This window comes from Notechis scutatus, chromosome 10 (genome assembly GCF_049901735.1).
Source record: "Notechis scutatus isolate UNSWTSFEM ecotype Mainland chromosome 10, rNotScu1.2, whole genome shotgun sequence".
Taxonomy (NCBI): Eukaryota; Metazoa; Chordata; class Lepidosauria; order Squamata; family Elapidae; genus Notechis; species Notechis scutatus.
Window position 1 is genome coordinate 21,561,657 of NC_142018.1, and position 13,537 is coordinate 21,575,193.

General features: G+C 47.3%; 1 protein-coding gene across 4 annotated transcripts in view; it reads left to right on the top strand.

Annotated features, from left to right (window-relative positions):
• Positions 1-2,914: 2,914 nt before the first annotated feature.
• The window catches only part of MOSPD1 (motile sperm domain containing 1), a 139,152-nt gene continuing 128,529 nt past the window's right edge, over positions 2,915-13,537 (top strand). Inside the window, exons 1-7 of one of the 4 annotated variants that reach the window (XM_087971925.1) lie at positions 3,089-3,254; positions 3,871-4,067; positions 7,276-7,542; positions 7,871-7,946; positions 8,759-8,982; positions 10,158-10,319; positions 11,312-12,423. In XM_087971925.1, the coding sequence (XP_087828051.1) occupies positions 7,389-7,542; positions 7,871-7,946; positions 8,759-8,982; positions 10,158-10,319; positions 11,312-11,343 (648 nt within the window). In that variant the 5' untranslated portion in view covers positions 3,089-3,254; positions 3,871-4,067; positions 7,276-7,388 and the 3' untranslated portion in view covers positions 11,344-12,423. Of the gene's footprint in view, positions 3,255-3,870; positions 4,068-7,275; positions 7,543-7,870; positions 7,947-8,758; positions 8,983-10,157; positions 10,320-11,311; positions 12,424-13,537 lie in introns of those variants that run through there. The other 3 variants (XM_026685314.2, XM_087971924.1, XM_087971923.1) reach the window with 3 other exon arrangements.

The window sequence follows — 13,537 nt, forward strand, 5'->3', positions numbered from 1 at the left end:
AGAGGGGGCGGGGGAAGAGAGCCATGTGACCCGAGACAGCGTCCCGTTGGCTGCCGATTATACCGAGATTTGCATAGGGGGCGGGGAACCGCGCTGCGGCAGGCAGGGCGGTGGAGCCCGAGCGGCGCTCCGAGGGGACTTCGGGGGATGATTGGCAGCCGAGGGAAGGGGCGGGGCCAGGGACAACGCGGCGGCAGCGGCGACGGCTGCTCCTCTCCGCAGAGGGGCCGGGGGGAGGGAGGAAGGCGGACGGGGTCGGGGTCCATCGTGAGAGGTGCTCGCTTCGCCTCCGCGGGGCGGCATTCAAGAGCCACCCGGGGGATCCTTTTTGCTCTGTCGGGCCTCCTCCCGACTTGGGGATCCGCAGCCCCCCGCAGTTGCGCCCCCGAGAGGCGATCTCCTCTGGGATCGGGCCCTTGATAGGATCGCGCTGCGCCGGAGGGGACCCGTGGCATCCCTCTCCTGCGCGCTTGGAGCCAAGCCGAAGTCCCCCCACCTCCTGCTGCCCCCAAAGGCCCGGCAGCCTCGTTGCTTCCCGGGCCATGCCCGCCTCTGCCGAGGTCTCGAGGCCGGGAGACCCACTCCCCCGCCCCCGGCACCAGTACGACCGGTTGGGCAGGTCGAAGCCTGGGGAACATTTCGGGGGTTCTTCGGTCCACGCATTGCCGAGCCAAGGCTGGGTTCTGGCGCCGTGCGAAACCCCCAACCAACCGGAGGCTTAAATCTGGCGGGGTCGGTGGTCCCTGCATTAGCCCCCTTCCGAGCGCCTCCATCCAGGCTTGGGCAAGTCAAAACCTCGTTCGGGCCAGCCTGGCTGATAAACCGGCCTAGTTTGCCTAGCCGCTTCCCCCACATCGGCTCTTGGAAGCGAACGAGGCTAAAACGTGGCTCTTCCGATGGCTTCTTCAACCCGCAAAAGCTTCCGCCTTCAAGGTGGCTTGTTTGGAAGCGCTCCCGTCCTTGCCCTCCTTTGTGGGAATGGCTCATTTCCTGTTTTCCCTGGCCTTTTGCGTTGGATTGTTATGCCAGGTCGTACTTGAACACCAGCTACATAAAATAAAAAGATTCTTGCCCTGAGAAAAATCTACTTGCGGGTCCTTTCAAAAAATAAGTATCCCAGACCCTTCACTCAAAAAACAGAATTGCTTTGTAACCATACATGCCAACTGTACCTGGGGCAAAGGAAAGAAAAATATTTACTTTGGGGATTCTCAATATCTTTTTTTTTTTTTGTACTCGTGGATCTTTGCCATTGGCGAAAAGCAAAGCTGTTTGTGGCAGTGTTAAATAGAGGTATAAATATATTTCTTTTCCTGAGCTGGAATGGGGGGTGTATAATTGGGGGTGACATGACATGGGGCTTCACCGGTGGGGCAGAGCAACAAAGGGGAAGCTGAACATTAGTCACTTTCTTCTGATCATTCAGTAGATTACAAAAATGTAATCCTTATCTGGTGTCAAAACAGCTTCCTTTAGATCTCAGCAAACAATTGTCTTCTTGTAGGGTGGGATGGACTTTCCCTACCCAGCAAGAACAAGGTGAGAAAAACAAGGCACCAAGCAATTTTCAAAAATGAGCTAAAATTTGGCTAGGGGTATTAGATGCTAAATTAAAGTATTGATTCCTCTTTCATATACTCCCACCAGACAGGACATGGATAAATGAAAGACAGCAATTGTGGAGGCCAATCTAGACAGTCTTCCTAATCCTTGCCCCCTCCACAAAAACGAAGAGAATCATAATCTAGCACTAAAGCCATGTTTACCTGTAGCTTGTCTGACATTACCCATAGCTGGTATCCAATTGCCAAATGTGACCTTAAAAAAGCTATACAACCTGCTCTGCCGTTTTGCAGAAAAATAACAGAGAAAAAATGTATTGAGAAAGAATTGCCATTCAGATTTTGTTGTTGCTGTCACAGAGATGACTAAACTGTTCCGTCATTCACTGTTTTTGTTTTCAGAATTGCTTCCGTGGTGCAATAGTGTGCTCCCTTGGTAGAATCACTTCAACACTTCTGAGAGGAATGATAATGATTTAATTACTGTTCTAAGAGCTGTCTTTATAATGAGATCGTGCAGCTTTCTCCATAATGGACTTTTTAGCTTTGCAGCAGCTTCTAGTGTGATTTGATTGCTTATTGTACCCTACTACTATTATTAAGTGTACCTTATGATTCTTGATGAATGTATCTTTTCTTTTTATGCACACTCAGAGCATTTGCACCAAGACAAATTCCTTGTGTGTCCAATCACACTTGGCCAAAAAAGAATTCTTTCTATCCATCCATCCATCTTCTCTTGGCTGTTGCAGAACTGGGCAAAAACTGGAAAGGTTGGATCCCCGTCATGTGCTATGCCCAGACCTAGGGAGGCCTACTGCAAACCTGCATATCAAAACCCCTTTTTGCATTGCTGTCTTATTCGTGGCTGTGGAATTCTGGGAGTTGAATGGGGAATTCTGGGAGTTGAAGTCTTAAAAGGTTGGACACCCTTGGGCTAAACCCACACTTGGTTCTTTTGGGGTCCCCTCGGTTAGTGCTGTGAATTGTGGTCGGGCTTGGCAGTTGTACCCCACTGGGAAGCCCACCGTGGCTTATTCAAGAAATCCCAGTCAAGCCAACCAGGTCAATGCATGAAGAGGGAGGGATCCATTGGGGAAGCCGGGTCTCCTAGGGGCTTCCCTGTTTGGCCCGCAGATTTGCAGCCTTCCAAGGGTCCCCTCATTCCCATTCCTCTGGATTGCAAGGCCTTTATGGACATTACGTGTTTATTTTTCAATAACCCGCCCCCCTTCCACGCCATTGAGGCGGACCCAAATGACACCCACCCGCCTCTGCTCTCCAAAAACAGCCGTTACAAATGGCGGTCAGGCAGCCTGAGGGACGAAGGGCGCATGCGCGGCTTGGCGACCGCGTCTCCGGAGCCACCGCAGGAAACGGCCTCTGCGCGCGCACGTTCTTGCGATCGATGGGGAGGGAGAAGGCGGGAAAGAAAGAGAGAAGAGGCGGTGACGCTAAAGCGTAGGTGCCGCGCAGGCGTAGTGGCGCTGGTCCTCGCTCAGTCCTCCACCTTCCCAGCGTCCTTCGGTTGTCCCGGTGACGTCAAAAGGGGGGGCTGGGAAATCGAGACTGGCGAACCGGCCCGCTGAGGAGAAGAAGGCCCGGAGCTGGCGAGGCGGGACGGGACGGCGGCGCTTCTCTCCGAGGTTGCCGCCCACAGACGAGTCCGGGACGGCGAGCATGGCCGGCGGGGTGAGCGAAGTCCCCTCTCGTTGGGTTTCTCTTGAAGGGCGGGCGGAGGTGGAGGAGGAGGAAAGCCCGGAGGCTCGTGTGAGCGCGTAGACGCGTGTCAGCAAGGGAGACCCGTGTCGGGACCGCCCTGCTTGGATCTCTCCGCCCGGCCACGGAAGAGGGAGGGGAGGGCGGGGAGGAAACGAAGGAAGGAAGGAAGGAAGGAGAGACCCACCCACCCCTCCGAGCCCCAAAAGGGAAGGTGCCCGAAATGGGGACTGATAGAGGGGCGTCTCCGGCCGGGGTCGTAGTCATGGAGGAAGGGGAGAAGGGGGCTTTTGGGGAGGGGGCAGTTATTAAGAGCCTGGGGGATGTTTGGCGGGGGGCTAAGAAATCCAGGCTCCGGTGCTGGGATGGGCCCCTACCCTTTGAGTGGGTGGGGGTCCTCAGGGATTGCCTCAGCCTGGGTGGGGGGTCCTTAGCAAGAGCTGAGGGAGCTGCAGCCCCCTTTCGGAATAAAGTGGGGAGGGGAGGCCTGTCTGAACCTTCCCTGGGAGCAGATCCTGGGATTGGGGTCTGTGGGGGGGGGTTACCTAGAAGCCCCTTCCCCTCCTCCTGTTCCTGACCATCCCCTCAGGTATGTCTGAAAGAGGACGAGGCTGCTTCCCAGCCCCTGGATTTGGGAGATGAGATGAGAAAAAAAGAATCCAGGCTGCCCTGCAACTTCCAAGGGTTCCCAGGAAGCTGGTTTCCAAGAAGAGCAAGATGAGTCATGAACGTGGAATCAGAACCAGCCCTGGTCACTTCCTGCCTTTGGTGGCTCCTTCACCGAGGGTGGAAAACATTTCTGAACTGTCTGTGAACTTTAGAGATTAATTGAAGTCAATAGCAATGGCACTCAGACTTATATGCCGCTTCACAGTGCTTTCCAGTCCTCTCTAAGCAGTTTTACAGGGTCAGCCTATCGTCCCCAATAATATGGGACCTCATTGTACCCACCTTGGAAGGATGGAAGGCTGAGTCAACCTTGAGCTGGTCAGGATCGAACTGCTGGCAGTGGGCAGAGTTAGCCTGCAATGTTGCATCCTAACCACTGCGCCATCAGGAAGGAGAGTGAGAAAGGAATAGGAGGGAGGAAGGGAGGAATAGCAATAGCACTTAGACTTATATACCACTTCACAGTGCTTTACAGCCCTCTCTAAGCAGTTTACAGAGTCAGCCTCTTGCCCCCAACAATCTGGGTCCTCATTTTACTGACCTCAGAAGGCTGGAGTCAACCTTGAGCCATTCAGGATCGAACTGCTGGCAGTGGGCAGAATTGGCCAGCAGTGCTGCATTCAAACCATTATGTCACCACAGTTCAATGATGTGACTCCGTCTTATTGCTCCATCTAATTAGTTGGCCAGACAAGAATGAAAAGTAATTTCTAACTATCTTGATAGGTAGACGGATAGACAGATAGTGATGGAGAGATGGAGGAAGAGATGGAGATATAGAGATAGATGGAGGGATAGACAGACAGACAGATAGGATAGGCCGACTGCTGAGGGAAATTAAAGTTTCTATGTTAAGACTACACATAGTAATTTACCCTGTGTATTATAACAACATGAACACAGAAATAGAGCCAGCAGAGGTAAACTAGTCTTGAGATCTTGACGGCGAAAAGCTGTAGGATAAAATAGTGACAATTTAGATGAATATTAGTGATTATCCCCAAAAACATATACGACAATCTAGACCTTCAGTGGGGTGGCAATGTGTGAGGTGCATCTGATAATTTTAATTTTTTTTATAGATTATCTGCTTTCACATAATGCTTAAGGAGCAAGTCTGCAATGCTTTCCATTTGGATGTGTTTGGAGATTTCTCTTGCTTCTAGATAAATAAGGAGATTTTTTTTAAAAAAAAAAAGTCATGCTAGTGAGATGAAGGAGAATGTTGATTCTTTAGTGGGATTCAAACTCTCATGTTCTGCTTCCTTGCCTTATAGCTCCAGCGCGACATTGGCTGCCCGCAGGCATCATCTTCCTTCCTGTCTTGGCCAATTCCCCCAGATTTTTGAGGGGGGCTATTTTTTTTTTGCAGGCATGCCATCAAAAGAAATAACCTCCTCTGTGTTGTATTACTCAACAGGTAGCTGCCAGGGCTGTTAAGGGGGTGGACTGTGTGGCCTACAGGACACCTGCAGTTATGGGCTTAGCAATGGAGGTCCAGTTTGTCTGCTGGGGAAATGTGCTCCTCCCATTCAGTTCACTGGTGGCTTCCAAGCGTAGGCAGTTTGTAGAAATTGCCTCCAACATAGTCACTGACTGGCCAAGTATTTAAGGATATTGAAGTCACGTTTGTTTTATTCATGTATATTTGTTTGTTTATGTGCCGTTGATTGGAGGTGTCTCCTTTCTGTAGGCTGAGCTCTTACTTGGTGCTCTAAACGCGATTCAGGTCTGCTTCTGGCATAATGTAGATGTAGGGATTAAAAGTTCCTTAAAATAGGTCGGGTGAGAAAAACACAAATTGCTTCTATCCAGGGTGGTGCCATTTCAATAGGTTGGTTCACTTTAATTATTAGCTTTTCCTGGAATCGTTTGTTTATGCAGTACCAGATAGGGGGTATTTTTCAATGATCTTGTTGTGTTCTGGCAGGCTGGCAGGCTTCCAGGGCAGACTCGTTGGTGTTTTCTTTTGTGCTTGAACGAAGCCTCTAAATTAACCAGCAGCACCTAAAGAATCGAGTCCTAATAATAAGACCCGCCATTCAGAATAATTGTAGGCTTTACTTTTCCATCCCAGAACAAGAAAAAGTGGCCCAAATTCCCCTGCAGGGGTTCAGTAACAAGAGCTTGGCGTGCAGCACCCCAAATTTCAACGTGCTGAGGATTTTGTTTCTGCCTCTAAAGTCTACAGACGACACACATGTGTATCTTTATGTATACTGAGAGCATTTGCACTAAGACAAATTCCTTGTGTGTCAAATCACACTTGACCAATAAAGAATTCTATCTATCCACCCATCGATCCACCCATCTATTCCATTCCATTCCCATTTCATTCTTTAAACTGACTGTTTCTTAGTATGATTTGATTGCTTATTGTACCCCATGACTATCGTTAAGTGTTGTACCTGATGATTCTCGGCCCTTGATGAATGTGTCTTTTCTTTTATGTCCACTGAGAGCATTTGCACCAAGACAAATTCCTTGTGTCACACTTCGCTGATAAAAGAATTTCTTTCTTTCTTTCTTTCTTTCTTTCTTTCTTTCTTTCTTTCTTTCTTTCTTATCTATCTATCTATCTATCTATCTATCTATCTATCTATCTATATTCTATTCTACTCTATTCTATTCTATTCTATTCTATTCTATTCTATCCCTTATTCTATTCTATTGTATTCTATTCTTTATTCTCCTCTTCTCTTCTCTTTTCTCTTCTCTTCTATTTTATTCTTATTGTACCCGATGACTATCATTAAGTGTTGCACCTGATGATTCTCCACTCTTGTCGAATGTCTCTTTTCTTTTATGTCCACTGAGAGCATTTGCACCAAGACAAATTCCTTGTGTCACACTTCGCTGATAAAAGAATTTCTCTCTTTCTTTCTTTCTTTCTTTCTTTCTTTCTTTTTTTTCTTTCTTTCTTTTCTTTTCTTTCTTTCTTTCTTTCTTTCTTTCTTTCTTCTTTCTTTCTTTCTATCTATCTATCTATCTATCTATCTATCTATCTATATTCTATTCTACTCTATTCTATTCTATCCCTTATTCTATTCTATTGTATTCTATTCTTTATTCTCCTCTTCTCTTCTCTTTTCTCTTCTCTTCTATTTTATTCTTATTGTACCCGATGACTATCATTAAGTGTTGCACCTGATGATTCTCGACTCTTGTCGAATGTCTCTTTTCTTTTATGTCCACTGAGAGCATTTGCACCAAGACAAATTCCTGGTGTGTCCAATCACCCTTGGCCAAGAAAGGATTCTATTCTATTCTACACAGAACAGCAGCCGTTACATTCGCCGTCTCCTCCTCCTCCTCCTATTTGCAGGCTTATCACAATGCTCTCCGAGTCTTAAGTCGCTGTGAACAAGAAGTCTTTGGGGACTGAGCGACCCACCTCCCCAAGTGCTAGAAGGTCCAGGAAAGGAGGACTTGGTGCCAATGCAGCAGCAAAAAAGACAACCAGAGTTAGTGGAAGGGAAACTTCCCGTCTTTGTGTTTCCTACCGAACTCATCTTTTATGCCGACGACCAGGCGACGCACAAGCAGGTGTTGACTCTCTACAACCCCTATGAGTTTGCCTTAAAATTCAAAGGTGGGTATTGAAGCCTTGCTGGGGGATTGTGGGGGGGAGGACCAAGTTGTACTGAACGTTTAAATTACAGAATGTAGGGCAGAGGTCTCCAAACTTGGCAGCTTTAAGACTTGTGGGCTTCCAACTCCCAGAATTCCTCAGCCAGCTATGCTGGCTGAGGAATTCTGGGAGTTGGAAGTCCACCAGTCTTAAAGCTGCCAAGTTTGGGGATCCCTGATGTCGGGGAAGGGTAGAAAGTATGAATCGCCAATTCAGAAGATCAGGGCATGTATCTGAACCTTTGGATTGCTGTTAAAGGCCTGTTGCTAACTCTTTCCTTTCGTTGCAGTTCTATGTACAACTCCAAATAAATATGTCGTGGTGGATGCGGCCGGCGCGGTGAAGCCTCAGTGCTGCATTGATATGTATGTAAACATTGTTTCTGGGCTTGCTGTGTAGTAGCTAGCAATCGCCAAGCTCCTTCCCGACACTTCTTTGGTCTCAATGCTTCCTGACGCTTGTGCCGATAAATATAAGTTATAGAGCAGGGGTGTCAAACTCAAGGCCTGTGGGCCGGATCCAGCCCATGGGGTGCTTAGATCTGGCCAGTGGGGCTGCCCTAGCCCACGGATCCAGCTCTCCCGAGCTCCGTTTGCTCTGGCAGGACGTTGCAGGAGGCCGTCGCGGCTGAAAACAGAGCTCAGGAGCCCGTTTTCTGTGGCAGAGTGCTCGGGCCACCACAGGTGCCCCCTGACACGAGTGACATCAAGCTGGCCACGTTCAACCCAGCCCCTCCGAGGTCAAACACAACCCTGATGCAGCCTGGGTATATCGTAATTCATATCCTCCAATGGGACGCATCCGTAGCCCAGAGTCATCTATCAGGCTGTCCAGTTAGAATTGTGCGCAGCAGAAACTTCAGTCCCCTAGTTACTATCTTTGAAAACATTTATGGAATGCAGCTGCCACACTGCTCCCCCCTCTCTGTTGGCAACTCTAAAAAGACCATAGAAATATTGTATGAGTTGACATCGAGTTTGACACCCCTGTTACAGAGCAGTCCCTTGGGGTCCTCTGGGTAGAAATGATCTGTTCACACCCTTGTCCCAAATACTTTAGCTCCTACGAAATCTTAGGAACGGTGTTGGCGGAGCCTATTTCTCTCTCTCTCTCTTTCTCTTTCTGGGGAATCGGCCTGTAACAGCCACGAGGTCTTTTTTTCTCCCCCCCTTTGCAGAGTGATACGTCACCGAGATGTCCGACCTTGCCATTTTGGAGTCATCGATAAGTTCCGGCTCCAGGTCTCTGAGCAAAGCCAGAGGAAAGCCCTGGGAAGGAAGGAAGTGATTGCTACTCTGCTCCCCACCGCAAAAGAGCAGCAGCAGAAGGAAGAGGAAGAGAAGAGGCTGAAGGAGCATCTGGCTGAAAGTGTCTTTCTGGAGCAGGCTCTGTGTCAGCCGGGTAAAGGAGCCCCCATTGCATCGTTAACCCGGCCGGTTTCTCCTCCCCTGCATGGCCTCTGCCGCCCCCTTGAGCAGTGGAAACGTGTGGGCTAAGGTGCCATGACTTGTTATGCAGCCCCCCTTGGAGACCCAAGGGCTCTTGGGGACACGGCACTTCCATGTGGCTTTCACGGAAGCCGGGGGGGGGGGGCAGTTGTTTCTCATAATCTCACAATCCAAAAAGTAAGGCAGTTGCTTTCACATACCTTTTTTTTTTTTTTTTTGGCACCAGTTCGGCACAATGCCGAATTAGATGACCAACAGTAGAGTTTAGCACAGGGCGTCCAACTTTAGGCTCTTTTAAAATTTGTGCCACCAATGAGATTGGCTAAAATGTACCCTGACATGAATCCGACATGATGGAAATGCAAACAGAACCAAGGTACCTTCTATCATATGTGGTGGTCATGCCCAGAACCCAAAAATACTGGACTAAAATATGGAGTTGGGTACAAGAAATTGTGGAAGATCGAATAGAGTTTAAACCGGAGTTGTTTCTATTGGGAATAATTAAAGGGAAGTCTAGGCAAAAGATTAAATATATTACATATATTGACAGCAACAAGGATTGTATACACACAGTGCTGGAAACAAAAACAAATACGCCCTCAGAGGAATTAGTAATTCAAAAAATTCTAGATTGTGCTGAAATGGATAAATTGACGTTAAAATTAAAAGATCAAGAAGAGTTGGACTATTACAAAATTTGGGACAATTGGTATAAATGGTTGAACAATAGAAATAAGGATAATGGAGATAAGAAAATTATAGATAAATGTATATGGATGTATATAAATGTAGATATTTACATGAGATTGGCTTATAATAATGATGGCACTGTTACTATTAAGGTTAAAATATGTAAAAGATGAAAAATAAAAATCATTGTGGGGGGAAATTGTGGAAGTTGCTGGCGGGGGAATTCTGGGTGGGTGTTGAAGTCCACAAGTCATAAAGTGGCCACGATTGGTCTAACAGGAGTGCAATAGGAGGTGTAGAATACAATAAATGTTTTTTCTTGCAATGGGAGTAGCAGTCATGGGCATGAAGACGCAATAGAGATGAAAAGGAAAAAAGGTGGAATGCTGGTGCGATTCTATCATCCTGATTTCTTTTCTCTCCTCTTTCCCCCAGACAACAGAATTGCCTCATCGGGGCCTAGTTTACTCACCGTCTTTGTGGGGATCCTGTGCATTGCCGCTCTTATGCTTCCCACATTGGGAGAATTGGATTCCCTGGTGCCTCTCTACCTCCACTTGAGCGTGAATCAGAAGTTAGTCGCTGCTTACGTGTTAGGTATGCCCCTCCTTGCTTTCACACGTGTTACAGGGCATGTGCAGCATCCCTGATTTGTGTGAGAAACGCCATGCAAAGAAAGCCAAGCTACAAAATCCCCCCAAATAGAGTTTTCAGCTCACAACCCATAATAGAGCCCTGCGTTATGGCGGTTAAGTGGGTACCTGACTCGATCTTACGGCCGTTGTTATGCCAGTGGTTAAAAAAAATAAATCACGTGGTCGTTGAACAAATCCGGCATATCCAATGAGTGCTTTGGGTGAAAAGTCTCAAACCGCGACCATGTGAGCACCGAATGTTGCAGCCAATCATAAGTGGCATCTGGTTGCCAGGCTCTCAAATATAATCACATAATTGGGGAGGGGGGGCACAGCAGTCCACTGTTCAGGGACAGGTCGTAACTCTTGAGTCCATCATAACTTCAAATGGTTATTAAGCCACCAGTCATTAAGGGAGTGTTGATAATATGGGTAAAATTCAGCATGTGCCAAATTTCCATAAATATAAAAACTGCTTATTGTCAACTCATATAAAATATTTCTCTGGTCTTTTTAGAGCTGCCAACAGAAAGGGAGGGGGGAAAGAGCAGCGCAGCAGCTTGCAAACCAAAAGTGCATTCCATAAACGTTTTCAAAGATAGTAACTAGGTGACTGAAGTTTCTGCCGTGCAAAATTCTAACTAGAGAACATGATTGATGACTCTGGGTTATGGTTGTGTCCCATTGGAGAATATGAATTATGAAACACCCAGGGGGTGGGGGGAAAACCAGGGTCAAAGGTGACAATGAATTAGAGTTGGCTACACCCAGGCAGTGCCGGCATTGTTAACTCCCAATAAATCCTTTAACGTTTTGGAAGTTTGGCTCAAGACTCATGATTTAAATGGGGGTAACTGCCGGAATCCTGACACTTATATTTATTATATTCCGCAGGCACAAATAATGTCAATTTAAGCTACAACCCACCAACAACATTTCCTTTTTTTTTTTCAGGCCTCATCACCATGGTTATCCTAAGAACATGAATGATATTTTAATGGGATACGGAAAAGTCTTTTTTTAAAAAAAAGGTGTTACAAATTCACATCGTGAATGTGAATTGCCTTTGACTCCCGTTGGGCTCATGAAGATGCTACGGAAAAACCTATTCAATGAATTAACAGTATGGGTTTTTTTTTTCTTTTTAAAAAAAATCACACAAAAAAAGCAATGTTTTAACTATGCTTAACCGAAACGATGCCAGCCTCTGCCCACGCTTCTGTTACGGAAGAGCTCTGCAATGCACGACGGTTGCATCTGCGAAAGGAACCCGGAGCGAATTTTTATCTATTGGCACAATAGATAAATTCTTAACGCAAGAGACGTTCGGTTGCTTTTAAAAATAATACCCACCTTGCCCGCCCTGTTGTCTCGTCATCATGAACCACCCCCCAGCAGCTGCGCCTGCAATGTTTAACTCCTCCTCTCCCCCATTCCTGTCTTGTGTTGCCATTAGTGCTGAGTGGACTTTGTGTACCATTGCCGGCTCTCAAGATGGCAGAATCGGAACGGATTACCTGAATGGCGAACATTTGATAAAAGGCAGCGGCGGCGGCAGGAGGAGGCATCGTGTTTACATAGCGATCTAGTTTGCTGGCAGATCCTTCACCGGGGCAAGAAAACGGGGACCGCGCTCGCCATTTCTGTCCAGTTTCGTGGCCTCCGTTCCTTGCCATTCGGGAGCTCGGCCAGCTAATTTTCGGCCAAGGTGTTCTTAAACTCGCCTCCCGGGGTGGGATGCAGGCTAACATTCCCTTCACTGGTGTCGACCTCATTACGCATCCAAACTTAAGACAGTGCTTCTGCCCCCCCCCCCCCCCCCCACTTTGCCTCCCTTCCATGCAAGATGTGCTCTGCAAAATAACCACAACCAGAAACGGACTTTGAGAATGGATGCCTCCTGCATTATTTGCCCCTGGGAATGAGTGATTGTCTCGGACCTGGCCATTCTGTTTTTAATTCCCTTCCTTCCTCGTCCACCCTGGTTTTTTTTTCCCGTAAAGGTCTAATGCACTTTGACTATGTAAGGAATGTTTTGGAGGATTAAACCTTTGCACCCACCCTCCCTGTTGTCGTCATTGCTGCTTTTGTGTGCTTGGCAAGAACCGGTACCCTGCAAAGAACGTCAAAAATCATTGTCACGGGTTAGCTAGGTAAAGTTTCCCCTCGCACAGACGTGCTCCAGAGAAGAGCCAGCACTGTCCGAAGATGACGTCTCCGTGGTCATGTGACCGTCATGACTAAATGCCTTTGAAGGCGCACGGAACGCCGTTCCCACCAAAGGGGTCCCTATTTTCCTACTTGCATTTTTTACGTGCTGTTGAACTGCTCGGTTGGCAGAAGCTGGGACAAGCTCACTTCGTCACGCGGCACGAGGGATTCGAACTGCCGACTTTTCTGAACAAGCTCAGCGTCTTGGCCACTGAGCCACCACATCCCAGACAGGTTAGCTAGAAGGCACCACAAAACCTGTGGTATAAATAGTACATATAAACATTTACAATACTGGTGGTCCTCGACTTAACAACTTCAACCGAGCCCAACATTTTTTGTTATGTGAAACACTTAAGTGAATTCTGCTCCATTTTACGACTTTTCTTGCCCCGGTTGTTAAATGAATCACTGCAGTTATTAAGTGAATCTGGTTTTCCCATTGGCTTTGCTAGTCAGGAAGCTGCAAAAGGGGATCAGATGACACACACACACACACCCGAGACAACTGCAGCAGTCATAACTACGAGTCAGTTGCCAAACATCTGAATTTCTGACTGGGGATGCTGCAATGGTCATAAGTGTGAAAAAACCGGACACTGATCCCTTTTTTCAGTGCCATCCTAACTTCAAACGGTCACTAAACAAACTAAGTCGAGGGCTACCTGCCCTTAAAACAGGCTGCCATCTCACCTTCCCCAGCTGGCTGGGGAATTCTGGGAGTTGGAAGTCCAGGCATCTTAAAAATGTTTTAAGGTTGAGAAACGGTGAACCTATCGTTCACCGTTTGGTGCTGAGTTGTAATGTATTTGTATCTTGAATGTAGGAGCTGAATCAATTTGATGGCTGTTGTTTTACAAACTATAGAATAGAATAGATTAAATAAAATAAAGAATAGAATAGAATAGAATACCTTTATTGCCATTGCATTCCACGAATACAATGACATTTGAAACAGTGTTCCAAAGA